This window comes from Parambassis ranga, chromosome 5 (genome assembly GCF_900634625.1).
Source record: "Parambassis ranga chromosome 5, fParRan2.1, whole genome shotgun sequence".
In the NCBI taxonomy this organism is placed as follows: domain Eukaryota; kingdom Metazoa; phylum Chordata; class Actinopteri; family Ambassidae; genus Parambassis; species Parambassis ranga.
The window spans coordinates 31,206,095-31,223,395 of NC_041026.1; the positions used below are offsets into that span (position 1 = coordinate 31,206,095).

Sequence of the window (17,301 nt, forward strand, 5' to 3'; positions counted from 1 at the left end):
GGGTAGTGGCTGTAAGACCTCTAAATCCCACACACAGTTCCCCCTTGTCACAATCAATGTAGAATCCCCATATAATAAAACATTCTACACTGACTATTTTACACCAGGAGACAGTTCCCCTACTGGACTGAAGAGAGTGTAGGTACTGTTCAGAGGTATATAGTTTACCTTACTGTTTGTAAGCTATGGTTTTAGAAACATGAGGGATTCTAATGCCAGCTACAAATGCTGGAGAAGAGCAAGAAGGTTCTGGTAAAAACAACAGTGTATCACTGTCTCCTCTTTATAAAATCATAAAATTCATGTAAAACCTGACACATAAAAGTTTGATGAAATAGGCTATTTAACAGACTATCACAGCAGCCAAACTGGTCTGGCTTTGATGTGAAACTGTAAATACATCCATGTGGGGGTGGTGGTGGCACAAACATGGCTGTGGACTTACACTAAAGCTGGGGTTTATGTTCATCTGACACCAGTGGCGTAGGAAGCATTAAAAATGTGTGTGGGGGGAGGGGGGGGGCACCTTCTCTGGGTGGGTGGTAAAAAAAGTACATTAGTATATTATGAAATATAATATAATAAAATGAAGTAGTTGCAATTTCCTGCAGATTTTAACAGGTTGTTAAACTATTTTACCTACAGCAGTAAACACTTAATGACTATTTCAGAGACAGATTCAACAAAAACTAATTGATTTTAAAAACGGTGACAGAAACTAAGTGAAACAACAGTTATGTCAACCATACTGGTGGCACTACACTAACAGATTATACAAAGCCTCCATATCTGCCGCCTTCTTTCATTTACAGAGACAAAAAACTGGCAAATCTCCCTCATGTCCACCTGATTGAGTTTTCCCGTCATCACTCACCTCAGCAATAGAACTTCCTCCACTGGCCCTACATGATGGCCCTGCCTCTGACTCACTCTCAGTACCAACCCCAAATATGAAGTAGAGAGATGGAGATAGATTGTGCTTTACTTTTCAATTAACAACCAATATAAGTGAGCTTTAAAATATATATATCATCAATGAAATAACATCAGCATATGTTGATTTAACACAATGGTCTTCTCATCATCTGAGTTTCAAAAAGCTGTTGGACCATGAACCAAACTCTGCTTAATGCAGATAATACTGAAACACTAAAAATACTAACTTACAAAAAAAATGCATGTCTTTATTTTTATTTGCTTGTAAAACTGCACATTCACAACAAACCTTGTGGATGTGTTTATAATGACGCACTGCCTTATCTGCTACATCAGTGTTTCCCTGTTCATATAATGCACCACTGTGTCCTGACGGTCCATTACATTTATTTTATTCTTGCTGATAATAGGAGCAGGTGGCTATGTGCACTGGCTAGGCGAGGCTGAAGCTAGCAGGCTAACAGGAGCTAACCTGGCCTCATTATAATATGGGTTAATGCTGAAAACAACTCTAACTCTCCGTGTCTTTGTTAGGAATCTCCTCATGTCCATTGTGTCTGGGAGCATAAAAGGCAAATAACATGTCGTCAGACAAATAATATCATCTACTGTAACTGAAAGTAAACAGCAGCTTCCTCCCAACATTTCTAAGTTGATTTAACATCAACCTAACGTCACCTAGGGCCATGTAACAAAGCAGTAAGGCTTTAGCATGAGCCGGACTTTGTGGGATGACACTGACGTCACCTCCTCCAGCTTCGACCTGCACTGACAGTTCTCTTTGCGGTGTTTTACGCTCGCTTGAAGAAAGCCACTGGCTTTGTTAGCTCCATTACTGTAGTAACGGTATTGCAGCGCTGTTGGAACCAGGAAAACACGGAGTGGATTTCAGCGGTGAGGTTATTCTCTTATGAACCAAGTGGAACAGAGTTTTTTCACGAGCAATTAAGACAGCATTAGGTGGAGTTTCCTACTCAGTAAATGTGGGGGAGTCGAAACGGGCCATTTTAAAATGTGGGGGGGACACGTCCCCCTCTGATATAATGCCAGCTACGCCTATGTCCGACACCACTGGTCTACATACTACAAGTTTTGTTTTTTCTTTTGTTTTCACTCACTCTACATTTTGCTTGAACTTGCTTTAGGGTTATGCAAAATTTGAAAATATGATTTCAGACTCCTCAGACATCGTCATCACCTGTTATATGCCACTACACAGTGAAGCTCTGTAATGTGTACATGTAGCGTTTTTTTTTATATACAGTCAGTCTTTGCCACTCCTCTGTAAAATGAGCTGGAAATGTGAATTCTCCAGTGTTTAGTGTAAGCATCAACACCCACATCTGACAGAACACATGAAAGCTATCAGTTTCATGTCAGGGTTTCTATGCCTTCCCTCAGTGCATTTGTGGTGATGATATCTAGTGCCCTCTGAATACATGGAGATGAAAGGACTTGTTTGGTAATTCACAGATCAGATGTGTAATCTTGTAATCAACCCAATCTACAAACTGAAAATATATGCCAGTTTTTTCTAAAGGTGCAATGTGATATGTCATTACCACTTCAGTGCTAACATTCTCTATCTCAGTGGCACTGCCTCAGAATACCATGCGTTTATCAACCTAGAGCATCATAAGAGACACGGCCTGAACTGGGACGCAGCATGGATGTGAGTTAGGGATTATGCAGTATAAAAGAATCAACAGGAAATATTATATATTAAATATCATTATTCATTCTATCATTATATTTGCAGCTGTTAAACTGGCTTGCATATATTTGTAGACGTATTTGTGGCTGTGTGATGCTGTTTGTTGTTGCCACTGCTACTTCCTGACTTCAATCTCCATGTTGTACAGCAATCACCAGCTGCAAAAAATAACATCAATCAACATCAAACATGTCTTCCGCTTTAATGCTCTTCTGACTGTTCTCTTAAATCATAATTCTATTTATAGTGCCCAGCTCTCTGAAAATGAATCAGCCCACGTACATCCACCAAAGCCTGGTCACACTGAATGGAAATACACTTTTTCAGACCACTGTCACATTTTTTGGTCAGGGAATCAGTGGCTCTTTTTAGCGATGCACAAACTTTCAGAGCAGAATTCTGCCAGCCTGCTGGAAGACAGAACTGGTTATATAATGGCCTAAAACCAATTTCTGTGGTCCTCACCAACTCATAATGTTGATGAAGATTCTCAGTCATCCAGGTCATCATACGTAGAGAAGGTTGAAGCAAGGCGTCTGGACTTGTAGAGTTTTCTAGAAGACGTTTCGCTGCTCATCCAAGCAGCTTCATCAGTTCTGACTGTTTGGTGGGGAAACATGGTTTATATGTGGTTACAGACCTCAGTGGGTGGGTCTGGGTAAAACTTTAAAAAACTAAAAAAACAATAGCACTAAATGTTTCCATACTTACCTGTGATGTTCTGGCTGACTGGGCCAGGTGTGTCTAACGACTGGCTAACGACTATGAAACTGCCGGAGGGGGACTGATTGACAGCCCTTTGTTCTTACTGTGAGTATGTGTAAACTTCCTGGGAATGGATGGAATCACTGCATTGTATGTGGTAGAAAGATGATGTCTGAGGCCACCACCTCTGTTAAGGGAAAACCTTCCCTTAAGCTGAAGCTGCTTGGATGAGCAGCGAAACGTCTTCTAGAAAACTCTACAAGTCCAGACGCCTTGCTTCAACCTTCTCTACCAACTCATAAGCAAATTATATATCTATCTTTAGTTATGTTGCAGCTGTGAAACCAGTACGAGTGGGTTAAAGGTTGCTAGAACTGCTGTTGTGTCAGAGAAAAAGTTGTCTGTACTGTATTTTGTGTCGTTGTATAGGAGGCCATCATTTCTCCTGTCTCCCCTGATGTGCTGTACCTGTTTCGAGTCCAGGCTGTTTGCGTGAATGACATGCGCAGTGACTTCAGCCAGAGCATGCTCTTCAGAGGTAATGCAAAACTTGCATCCCATTTACACATAGCCGGTATTTTGAAAAATATTTCCTTCCCTCCGTTTTCCAAAATAACATTGTGCACACATCATCGTTTTCAAAAAGGTTTCCGTTTACATTAACCCGCATAAATACGGCCCCAAGAGCAATCATGACTACGCCAGCCTGTGAATGGCAGTGTAGGAAGAAGGAGAAAGCCGAGCAAGCCAATCAGAAGCCTTATCGACGCAGTCTGGCTCTTTGTGTCAGAAGTTGTTCTAAAGTTGCTGAACCTGGAGACCTAACATGTGTCTGCTCCTCTACATAGTAAGAGGAGCTGTATTTGCAAATGCAAACTCATTAAAAGTGCTTAGACCAACAGAAATGCAAACACTACCTGCAATGCTTTCATTACTAGACTACAGCCTGCTCTGGCAGCCGCACTACACAAAAAAGGTCGCACGAACTGACGTGCAGACTGCCGCAAACTCAGTTTTTCTCCGTTCACATTCAAACGCGAATACGTCGTTTTCCAAAATCTCCACTTTTGCAGGAGTTTTTAGAAAGATTCGTTTTCAGAGGCAAAAACTCTGAAAATGAATTGTTTATGTGTAAATAAAAGGCACAAATGAAGGAAAAAGTCTCCGTTTTTCAAAATACCCGTGTATGTGTAAACGGGGTCTTAGTGACATGAAGACTTAGCTCTGATTATATTATTAATGTCAGCTGGAGCATTAGCCTGACATATTAGCTTATATTTGAGCCAACAATGACGTGATGGAGGTAAATGATCCTTTTGATTTTATATTCAGGTCATTTATGTTATCTCATACTAAAACAGCATAAATCCGGCAACTGTAACAGAGTCAGATGCATATATTTCATGTAACCAAACCAAACCAAACAGTTTAGTTGTCCTTCAGTGCTTGACTTCATGTCACATGTACTGAGCTGTGTGTGTTCTCTCGTGTTTCAGCAAACACTACAAGGATCTTTGAGGGGACAAGGATTGTAAAGACTGGAATGGTAAGAAGATGCCATTATCTGTCAATACTATTGTCTTTTCACTTTTCATCCAGCAGAGAGCAGTGTCTGTGTTAGCAGTCTTCCCTTACATTACAGGGTTTAAAGGGTTTAGAGGGACTGATTTATACCATTATTATTATTATTATTATATAGAGTTCTGTTTTCATTGTGGTCCAGTGCATTTTACATTAAAATCTGACAGATTACCATCAAAACCTCTAAATCTCAAACTCATAAATTTAAGTTTGCTTGATTATTTTGATTGTCCTTTCCTTTGGCTATGTTATTTGTGTACCTAAAATGTAGGGATAATTTTGAATAATCACTGGTCAAACAAAGCATCTATGTGGTTGGAAAGTTTAAAGAAACTGTACAAACCAGTTTGCTATCTTTTCCGATGTGTAAATCCCAAAAAAGTCATTATACACGGATCTACAACACTTTACCTTTAAATGTTACTAAGGAAGAAATATGGTGAAACTCTAAAAATGTTTCTTTTCAGCCGACAGTGTCACCGGCATCTTCTGCTGACATGGCTCCCATCTCCTCTGGCTCATCTACATGGACTTCCTCTGGTATCCCTTTCTCCTTCGTCTCCATGGCAACAGGCATTGGCCCATCCTCTAGTGGAAGTCAAGCAACGGTCGCGTCTGTGGTGACCAGCACCTTACTGGCCGGCCTGGGCTTCAGTGGCGGTGTCATCTCTTCCTTCCCTAGCTCCATCTGGCCAAGCAGATCACCAACCCATAATCCTTCTTCCCCACGCCCGAATACTAAACCCACCGAGCCCACCAAAGAGACCCCAGCATCTGCTGTCACAACAACCAAAGATAAAGGTGAGACTGGTGGCGAAGACAGAGAGAGCAGCAAAGGTCACGGAGAGGACAGAGAGAAAGGAGAGGATAAGGAGGAAGAGGATGAAGAAGAAGAGAAAGATGACAAGAAGGAGAGGAAAAGATCAGGAAGTGTGAAAAAGGCTGGGTGGAAGGATGGCGGCCCAGAGGTGGAGCAGCCATCTGGTAGGTCACCAGACTCCACTGCAAAGGTGAAAGAACACACTCAGCCAGATCCAGATAACCCCCTTCCTGGCAGAGTGGGCTGGCTGGAGGTGTACAGCTACAGCCCACTTGATTCTAACACCACTACTACCACAGACACAGCCAATGGAATGGCAGCATTCCCCATCCCCAAAGACTCCTCAGTGACACTCAGACCTGGCATAAGTGGGGAGAAGAAGCTCTGGAATTTCTCTATCCACACTGGTGAGTCAACAAATCTGTTCATGTGAGCAACATGAATGCTGGATGCTGGTCTGTATTAAAAAGTGGCCTTTAATGAAGCTAAGATGATGTGCAGGTTTCTATGTCATTCCAAGAAGAGGTGGAGGAGTGACTCTCTGATCACAGTTTCCACTGTTATCTCCTAGACGATCAATGGCTGTATGATTCTGGTTGTTTAAGGTAAAGAGCAATTTGGAAATATTGTAATGCATAACCTGCTTGTAGCATGATAGCCTCGGTGAGTCCAATTTCTTCATAAAGTATTACAGTAAACTTGCAAACCATGAATAAAGGAGTGGTGGTTAATAAAGTTACTGTAAACGTAGCTTTTCATTGTATGATGGTGTTCACTAAGGTGAAGAGAGCAGAGTTTCAGCAGGAACTGAGAGCAGATCTAATGCTCCCCCTCTCTGCTGGGCACTGCCAAGCAAACACCATGGGACATCAATTCAATTTCAAGTGCTTTGAAACACTGTGTAAGTGCAAGCCCAGACATTATAATGCACAATGGCAATCTTCTGATATTCCTCAGAAATCGTTTTCTTATTCCCTTTCTCAAAACACACTTAACTTTTACTCTGAGTCAAAGGGACTGAAGGGCAAAACCTTAAATGTTGCTGTACAGCATGGTGAAAGTCACAGTTTATGTTGACAAATGTTTTTAAGCTGAGTTCTAAAAGGAAAATATATCTTTAACCTAAACAACAACAGGCAAGTATTTAAAGTAGTGAGATTTTAACATGTCTCTTTTGGAGTCATTATGTGACAAAGCAAATTAATTAAACTATACTGTTGATATAAACATTGATGCGTCATTTGGCCATTAAGATTACAAAAAAAACTTTAAGTAAGTAGAGTAAAAACAGTTTAATAAGATAAAACCAGGCTAATAGCATAAAACAGGATTATAAAACAATCGAAAATAAAAATACAATAAAGAAATTAAAGCTGCAAGCAGCAATGACGGGCCCTCGCACTCCTTGCGGTCCGCGAGACTCGCAGCCGTCACCCCCCTAGCGTCTCGCGGCCTCTGTCCCCAGTTACTGGCAAGTGTAGTGGTCAGCAGGACAGAGGAGTACAGTGAAATGCATATATACAAAAGAGAGGTCCTCTGGCCAGTAGGTGGCACAGTGACTGTGACATATCAGGATATCAATCTGTGAGTCAGATGTCCAGCATGACTGTAAAGTGTCATCGACATAGGATGAAGTATGAGGGAGTTACAGCCACAAAAACATCTATTTCCTGTGCATTGGCGAAGGGTCAACTTCGTGGCGGTGCCACGGGCAGAGCGTGTGATAAAGTTTTGGTCCTTGTGGGCTTAAGACTGAGGCCACAAATTTGCAGCCTAATGGGGAAATTACTCTATTAGGAGTTCATAAAAGTATGGCAGGTGCGAAACAGAAAATGGCGCAGGTTTTTCAAAATGGCAGACTTCCTGTAAATTTTAAAGGGTACCTCCAAGAGACTTTTGTTCTCGTCTAGAGGAGATACATCGTTGTACCCTTTTTCGTGTCTGTAGGTCAAAGTGGGACCCATATCTAATCCTAGGGGGCGTTGCCGAGCCATGTGGCCACGCCCGCATATGCATATGGTTATATCAATCTGTTCAGAATGACAGGCTCAGCATGGTGAGTGTTCAGGGGTTCAAAATTGCACCCAATAAAGCGGAAAATTGGAAAATAGTGTTGGCAAAGGGTCAACTTCGTGGTGGCGCCACAGGGTTTTGAGAATTTTTGGTCCCTAATGCTTTAAGAGTAACCAGACCAATTTTAGTTTTAGAGGATACCTCCAAGAGACTTTTTTTCTCGCCTACAGGTGATACATATGTGTACCAATTTTCGTGTGTGTAGGTGAAACTGCAACCCACATGTCAATGTAGGGGGCTCGCCAGCAATGGAGGTCGCAAAAGTGCGGTGAGTGCAAATTGGAACATGGCGTGTGTTTTTTTTTCTTATCACAAGGCGATACATATGTGTACCAAGTATCAAGTCTGTAGGAGTTGCGGTGAATATTTTCACACTTTAGGGGGCGCTGCAGAGCCATGCGGCCATGCCCGCCAATGGCGACAGTGTCAAGTAAAAATTTTAGTTGGGGGACAATTTTGGGTATTTTTTTGAGCACGTTCAGGGGGTCAAAATCGCGCCCAAATCATAATAACAATTAAAGCTGCAAGCAGCGATGATCGGGCCCTCTACAAGCTGCGGCAATTTTGCCAGCGGTGGGAAGAAAGCGGCAGACAGAGGCAGAGACATGTCAGAGCAACAAATCTGTCAATATATGTAAAAATTTTTAGTATGCAGTAACCTCCTGTTTACTGTAGGTGGCGCTGTCCACAGATATCCACACATGGTCAGGGTTGGGTCTGTATCACATGTAAAAAATTTAAGGATTTTAGGAGCATCCTTGGTGGAGTTACACCAGCTGCAGTACCCTATGTGTCCACTGGGTGGAGCCAGACACCATGAGAATAGTGGAGACCTGTCTATGCATCAAACCTCAAAAAACATTTGATTCATACATGAAAATTGTCAAGAAGCAGTTACTTCCGGTTTCCTGTAGGTGGCGCTGTGCAGGTGACTCATGAGCATGCAGACGTGTTGGACCGGGGGATGGACCGTTATGACATGAAAAAAATTTGAGGACATTAGGAGGATGCACGGCGAAGTTACAAGCAGTTGATGTTTCATTTCAAAGGTTCAACAGTCACCACCGCCACGGGCAGCCTCTTACAGGAAACAGGTGTCTCTGTAGGACTTCAAATCTGTGATCCTCATTTGGCTGTGTAATGACAGGGAAGTATTAAACAGTGAGAGATAAGTGCATGTCAGTGTAGAACATGGCACTTCCTGTCTCCACCACAAGGGAGCGCCATGAGCGGCACAGATCATGATGACATAGAGACGTTCAGGGAGGGGCTCTGACCACGTGCAGAAAGTTTGAAGCCGTTTGGAGCAAGTATGGAGGAGAGAGAGCTGTTCGTGTATGAATGGGGAAGTGACGCCACAGCGGCCACGCCCTTTAACTTAGAGAAAAGCTTTTGATAACTTTTGATCAGCATGGTCTCTAGGTGACAGCGACCGAATATGAAGTCAATCGGTCGAAATCCCTAGGAGGAGTTCGTCCGCATACCAAAGGTGGAAATCGCTGAAATTTGACCGCCAAAATCAAAATGGCTGACTTCCTGTGTGGTCTAGATCAATGGTGCAAGAGACTTTTATGTGTGTCTTGATGTGTTCTGTGTGTGTACCGATTTTTGTCTTCCTATTCCAAAAGAACCCCTATGGAGAGGGGTGTTTAAAAAATTCAAGGGGGCACCATTGAGCCTATTTGCCCCACCCACTTACGCAATCCCCATCAGTTGCTAGGACACGGCCCCGTGAACGTGTGTATGAATTTTCATGATCATAGAAGGTCGTTAAGGTTGTTAAAAACCCAAACATAATCTCGCAGCGAGGGATCGATAGTCGCAGCGCCGCCACACGGACACCAATAATAGAGCCATTTGCCCTTTGCAGCAACCACAAAATAGCAAATTTTTTGCCACCCCTGATGAGTGTGCAATGTTTCATGAGTTTTCGTGCATGGCAAAGGGGCGAAAAATGCTTTAGTTTGGGAGGACAAATAATAACAATAATAACAGCAATTACAATAGGGCCTTTGCACCACTCGGTGCTCGGGCCCTAATAAACGCTTGCATTTCAATAGGGCTCTCTCACGTTTCGTGCTCGGGCCCTAAATAAACGCTTGCATTTCAATAGGGCTCTCGCACGTTTCATGCTCGGGCCCTAATTAAAGCTGCAAGCAGCGATGACGGGCCCTCGCACTCCTTGCGGTCCACGGGACTGGCAGCCGCCGCCTCGCCTATCGGCCCACGACCTCTCTCCCCCATTACTGGCACCAGCAGTGGTCTGCCGGGCAGACGAGTACAGCAAAACACACATATACAAAAGACAGGTCCTCCAGCTAGTAGGTGGCGCAGTGACTGTAGCATATCAGCATATCAATACGTGCAGAGTCAGATGTTCAGTATAACTGTAAAGTTTCATCCACATAGGATGAAGTATGTGGGAGATAGAGCCACAAAAACATCCATATTCTGTGCGTTGGCAAAGGGTCACCTTCGTGGAGGCGCCACAGCAAGACCGTATGACGAAGTGCTGCATTTTTGATAACTTTTGGTCCCTGATGCCTGAAGAGTAACCACACCAATTTTCAGGTGGATTGGAAAAATCCCATAGGAGAAGTTCGTAAAAGTGTGGGGAGTGAAAAATGCAAAATGGCGCAGTTTTTTCAAAATGGCAGACTTCCTGTGCATTTTAGAGGATACCTTTAAGATACTTTTTTTCTCGTGTAGAGGTGATACACATGAGCCATGTGACCATGCCCACATATGACGATAAGGTGATATGAAAAGGTGCACAGGGGCTGATGTCATAATAGAGTAAGAGGCAGGTAGGATGAATAAATCAAGAAAACCAGCAGCTTTGTCTTTGGTGGCGAAGGGTCAACTTTGTGGTGTTGCCCCACCCACACGGTGTAACATCGAGCTGCGTTTTTGAGAACTTTTGCTCAGCCATGTCTTCAGCACCATGTGACAAAATCTCAGTTCTATCAGAGTATTTCCCTAGGAGGAGTCAGTTAAAATACGAGGTGTGGAACATGGAAAATCAGCCTGAACACAATGCATGCAGCCAGTAGGTGGCGCTATGAGAGTATCAGCTCATTAGCAATCAATCTGTTCAGGATGACAGGCTCATCACGCCAGATTTTTTTCATCCACATAGGATGAAGTATGTGGGAGATACAGGCAGAAATACATCCATTTCCTGTGCGTTGGCGAAGGGTCAACTTCGTGGTGACACTATAGCCTAACCGTATGACGAAGTACAGCAGGAAATGGCATTCACTTTGCAGATTCAGATTTGACATGCGATGTGATGTAATGATGTAATGTGAGAGACACTAGACTACTCCTGCAAAGTGGTCAAAATAACATTTGGGTTAGATTAATACTAATAATCTAATAATACAAGATGACTACAGTTTAGACTGCAACACCAGTTTCCTAGTCAAAAGACTTTTCCCACCCCTGTTCAACTAGACTGTTTCTAACCTTCAGCCCTCTTAGTACAAGACTTGTCACATTTGAAAGTAAAGGCATAAAATAGGTTCACATATTGAGGGACTGTGATTCAGCAGTCCGTTGAGCTGTCAAAGCTAAAGTCACAGATCAAGAAACTAAAAATTAACCTTATTTTATCTCCACATTTCCCTCTTCTTACTCCCTGTCTGTGCTTACTCAGCCCGGCCTTTCTTCACTGATCAAACTTTACCACTTTTCCTCTTCTTATGTTTCATTTTGATTTCTTTACACTCCTCATTTCCTTTTTTAGTGCATCTTCCTTTGCTGCCCCTCCGCTAATTCTCACAGTCCTTCACTGCCCTGTCATCCTCTCTCTCTCTGTCTCTCTCTCTCTCGCTCTCACTCTCTTCTTGCTCTGATCTGAGTGCTGGCCTACTTTCAGACATGGCGAGAGGAGAATGGAAGGCTAGACTCAGCTGCAAGGGAGGAAAAAAAAGCCTCTGCTCCATTTATAGTTACATGTGTGTATGGTGTGTGTTTGGTGTGTTGGTGCTTGTACGTATCTTGCTGCACATTAGTGACTGGCAGCGCGTGTGTTTGTGTGCAGCTTGTGAGGGTTTATTTTATTTTTCACCATCTCTTGATTTCTCTGTGTGGATGTAAGGGAGGAGATGCAGAGTTAGTTGTGATGCGAGCCAGCTGTGGTGCAGTGCAGGGGCCTGGCCTGATGTAGCATTCGGCTCCAGACAAAGCTACAGATTGAAGGCCATGGGGGCCAGTGCCAGCTTCAGCAACGTCACGGCTGCAGCAGCTGAACTGGGTAGGTGGTGGTAGTGGTGATTTGGCATCTAAAAGCAAATCAGATTTAACAGATAGCTCAAATTATCCAGACCTGTATGTTGATTTGAAGCAGTTATTGGCCTGACAGGCTGTACTAACATTTTGCCAATTGTAATTTGAGTGATGGTTTGAAATTGTTGGAGCACTCACGGTTTATTTTGATTAAATGAAAGGGACAGCTTCTGTTTGGGTGCTTGTTAGCTGCCTTACATATGAGAGGTTTTTGTTGTTCTAAGAAATGCAGTCTTTTCAGAATATTTAGCCTTACCAAATAATCTGTGCCCTAAATCCACATCATACTAAATTTACTAAAGTCTGTGACATAGATTACAGAAACATGAACATGGACAGGAAATGAAACATGTTTAGACTACTGTCACTCAGACTTTAAGATTCAGATTCAGAAAACGTTATTTGTCCAATAATGGGCAATTTAAGGCACAAGTGAGCAGCTTGAAATATAAGACACAATAAAATACAAAATAGATACAAATGAAATACAAAAAATATTAAGTATGTACAGGTTATCAAGTCATAAATATTATGACTATCCAAATGTCCATGAACAATGTAAACAGATTGTAAAGTGACTGAAGTGCAAATGTAAGCAGTAAACAGTAGTATCAGGGAACATGTAATAGCAGCAACTAATAATTACAGGTATGTGAGTTAGGGGGTGGGGGGCAGGTGGAAGGTTGACTGTACTATGGTTGTGTGTTGACTAGAGAGGAGTCAGGGAGGAGAGAGAGTGTGTCTGGGGAAGAGTTAAGGAGAAGGATGGCTTTTTTCCTTTGGGTTCTGCAGGCGGGGCAGTGGAGCCGCTGTCTAGAGGGGAGCCATTGAAATGCTGAGTGGAGGATGCGTGAGGGCTCTCTGATGATTTTAACTGCCAAGTTGAGTGTCTGTTGGTCATGAGTATGAGCAAGGCCAATGATCTTAGAGCAGACTGAAACAGTGCTCTGCAGTCGGTTTCTGTTGTGGAGGCTGATCGAGTGGAACCAGCAGGTTATTAGAAGGTGATGATGCTCTCAATAAAACTGAAGTAGAAAGTCCATAGAATGTCTTTACTGACTCCAAAGGAGTTGAGTTTCCTCAGGAGATAGAGTCGTTGCTGGCATCTTCTGAGAGTGTCCTCTATGTTGGAGGAGAATTTCGGGAGGTTGTCAAAGATGGTGCCCAGATATCTGACCTCCTCGACCAGCTCCACTGGCTCTCTGTGGATGATGGTGGTGGCTGCTGTAGTCAAGTGCCCCTGTTTTTTGGAGTAAGTCACGACTAGCTCCTTGGTCTTGCTGACGTTCAGTTCCAAGTGTGAGCTGTCGCACCATTCAATGAATTCCTGAAGAGCTGGACCATGGTGATGTGAGGGGCCTGACAGCAGGGACAGGAGAACGGTGTCATCAGTGTACTTGACCAGATGACAGTTGGGCTGAGTAGATCTACAATCATCAGTGTATAGGATGAAGAGTAAGGGTGATATTACACAGCCCTGGGGGGGAGCCGGTCAAGGTAGAACGGAGGTCTGAAAAAGGTGTTGTTGACCAGTACTTTCTGGGACCTGTTGGTGAGAAAGTCCAGTATCCACAGAATTACCTGGTCGTCTAGGTGGAAGCGGGAGGAGAGTTTTGTGGCCAGGATATGGGGCTGCAGAGTGTTAAATGCTGAGGAGAAATCAGCAAACAGTAGTCTGGCAGAGGAGTCAGGATGCTCCAGGTGTTTGTGGATGCAGTCCATAATGAATGTCTTTGCATCATCAACTCCTCTGCCTTCACGATATGCAAACTGAAATGGGTCAATCATGGAGTCCGTTTCTCTGATGATGTGGTGTTTAATGATCTTCTCCGTGGCTTCCATCACTAAGGATGTGAGAGCTATGGGCCGAAGGTCATTCAGGGTTTTAGGTTTACTTTTTTGGGGAAAGGGATAATGGTGGAGAGTTTCCAAATATGGGGGATGGTGCTACTGTCCATGGAGCTCTGGAATAAGGTCCGGAACACATCCCCTTTTACCTTCAATACATCCATGCTTATTTGTGTATGAATAACTGAGGCAGACATTCAGTGTAGTCACAGGGGGCTATCTAATTAGAATAATGCAAATTTTGCCCCTAGATTTTGCCCAGATATTCCTGCTGTATGTTGGATATGTTTACATAGCCAACTCTGATAGATAATTTTTTATGAAAGCTTAATGGAAATTACTCACAAATAAATATACATTCAACTTTAGTCCTAACACAAAACCTGGCATTTTGTGATGTGTGATTCATTTTAGATAAATATATCTGCTAGTCTTTAACTGTTTTTTTCAGTCTACTGAAAGCTCGTGTGACCAGTGATGATTATGGCTCCTGCACAGCAAAAAGTCCAGTGTTAAAATAACAACCACAGAGGTGATTTCAACACTGTTTTTATGGCTCCACACTTTCTGTAGTTAAATTAACACTTTCAAGAGAGTTAAATATTTAACATCCTGTCAGAGTTCTTTCTTTAACTCCCACAGTGGAGTTATATTAACACCTAGGGTGACCTATTTGACAAACAACACTGGCCAGAGTTTTTTTACTATTTGGGTACACTGTAAAAAATTAATACATTGACTTTTTGCACCATGAGTGAAGGTGGCCTTTTCAGTAGAGGTTGGGCTTTAACCCTGCTGTCCTCAGGATTTCAACCATGAGTGAGAGTGGTTGTAGGAGAAGTGAAATATCTACAGACCAAAAAAAATGCCTGATTCAATTGATTTATTCTATCATCCATTGTGTAACCCAGATTAGGGCTGGGCGATACTGACAATTTCAGTATTGATCCGTTACCAAGTAAATACAGGGCCGGTATCGGCGATACCAATACCGATACTGATACTTTCACTTTGGAAATTTCATGATCATTAGGGGTGGGCGATACTGAAGATTTCAGTATCGATCCGATACCAAGTAAATACAGCGTCAGTATCGCCGATACCAATACCGATACCGATACTTTTACTTTGAAATTTCATGATCATAAATAATCATTTTTTGCCTTCTTTTTTGCCTTTAAATAGATTATCGTGATTAGCAGAATAATAATACACGAGAAACATTTGTTAGGTAAATCAAGCTGCAAACAAAAGTGCAGAACTGTTTGAAATTTTAACTTCACAATCATGTCAGCAATGCTCCTTGTGACAGCCATGGCTCTTTGTGAATCATGTAGGTGAAACAGCATGACTAAGATACTTTCATAAAAGTTTAACACCTATCTGCATGGAGCCTAAATATGAAGAATAAAGATCCTTCAACAGTTATCACCAAAGCATAATCATATTAATCATACTGAAATACATATCATTATATAAACTTATATAATTACATTATTAGATATATTTTGGAATTTGAGAAAAACGAGATTTATTTCAGCTGGTGATATGACAGTTCAGTCATTCTGCTAAAATTGCATGTCTTATTACTGCACTCAGAAAGACAATATTAATTCATGCTGCAGATTACTGAATCTAAACCTTCACTTTTTTAAATCATCTACCTGGATATTTATGAGTGTTTTGCAGTAAAGCCTTTGTCAGTGACCACTGTCTCTGGTTCATGTTCGGGGATCTGCCTCTTCCTCCTCCCTCCGTTTACTCTGCAGCTCGAGGTCTTTGGGATCTTTGGGCTCTGCTGCTTTATGTTTGTGTAAATGAGTTGTGTTTCCACACAAGTAGCAGTTTCTTCTTCACATCTGTCGCTGTGAAATAACTCCAAACAGTGCTCCTCTTCCTCTCTGCTGTCTCCAGCATGCTAGCTGCACTTTACAGCCAATCAGGAGCTCTATCTGCTCCGGCCGAGTGGAGAAGGAGGGGGAGGGGCGGAGTGTGCCTGCGCACTGAGCAGAGTGAGAGAGGAGCGCTGCACCGCGAGTAAAGTTGCTGAAGGTATAGAAGAGAAACTTCCACAGAAATATCGATCTAATCATGCCAGTATCGAGTAATTAATGATCCTAACGTTGGTATCGATACTATCGATATTTAGATTCGCCCACCCCTAATGATCATACAATGATTATTTTTTGCCTTTAATTAGTTGATCATGATTAGCAGAATAATAATACACAATAAACATTTGATGCAAACAAAAGTGCAACACTGTATAACTTCACAATCATGTCAGCGATGCTCCTTATGACAGCCATGGCTCTTCATGAATCATGTAGGTTAAATAACATAATGAAGATAATTTAATAAAAGTCTAACACCTATATGCATGTAGCCTAAATATGAAGAATAAAGGTCCTTCTACAGTTAATAATAATTATACTAACCATACTGAAGTACATATCATTATATAAACTTATATCATTATATTATTAGATATATTTTGGAATTTGAGAAAAACATTTATTTCAGCTGGTGATATGATGACAGTTCAGTCGTGCTAAAATCAAATCTTATCACTGCACTTAGAAATACACCATTAATTCATGCTGCAGATTACTCAGTCTGAACTTTCACCTCTTTAAATCATCTCCTGGATTTTCATGAGTGTTTTTGCAGTAAAGACTCTGTCAGTCACCTCTGTCTCTGGTTCATGTTTGGGGATCTGCCTCTTCCTCCTCCCTCTGTTTACTCTGCAGCTCGAGGTCTTTGGGCTCTGCTGCTTTATGTTTGTGTAAATGAGTTGTGTTTCCACAGTGGCATGTCGCTTTCCTGCACACCTCACAGTAGCAGTTTCTTCTACTACGCCTGTCGCTGTGAAATAACTCCAAACAGCGCTCCTCTTCCTCTCTGCTGTCTCCAAGACGCTAGCTGTACTTTACAGCCAATCAGGAGCGCCGTCTGCTCTGGCAGAGCAGAGAAGGAGGGGGAGGGGCGGAGTGCGCCTGCGACTGGGCAGAGTGATGGAGCAGCGCTGTTTGCACCGCGAGTAAAGTTGCTGAATGTATAGAAGAGAAACGTCCACAGAAATATCGATCTCATCACACTAGTATCGAGTAATTACTGATCCTAACGTTGGTATTGGTATCGATATTTAGATCGATTCGCCTGCCCCTAACCCAGTTAAATGACATTTACAACAGTAACACTCATCAATCTTTAGACCACCACTTCAGTGTTAGAACTTCATGGAAAACCACCTCCTCTGGTGGTGCAAATTAATATTGTAGCTAACCACAAGGTGTCACTGGCATAGCAGTTGGTCTTTGAAACTTTGTAACTT

The 17,301-nt window shown here is 42.4% G+C and overlaps 1 protein-coding gene across 1 annotated transcript in view; it reads left to right on the plus strand.

The window, feature by feature from the left end:
- Nucleotides 1-17,301, plus strand: part of LOC114435948 (receptor-type tyrosine-protein phosphatase gamma-like) — a 234,170-nt gene that overhangs the window by 142,214 nt on the left and 74,655 nt on the right. The window contains exons 9-11 of the mRNA XM_028405936.1: nt 3,785-3,893; nt 4,852-4,901; nt 5,404-6,163. Of these exons, the coding sequence (XP_028261737.1) occupies nt 3,785-3,893; nt 4,852-4,901; nt 5,404-6,163 (919 nt within the window). The remainder of the gene's footprint in view (nt 1-3,784; nt 3,894-4,851; nt 4,902-5,403; nt 6,164-17,301) is intronic.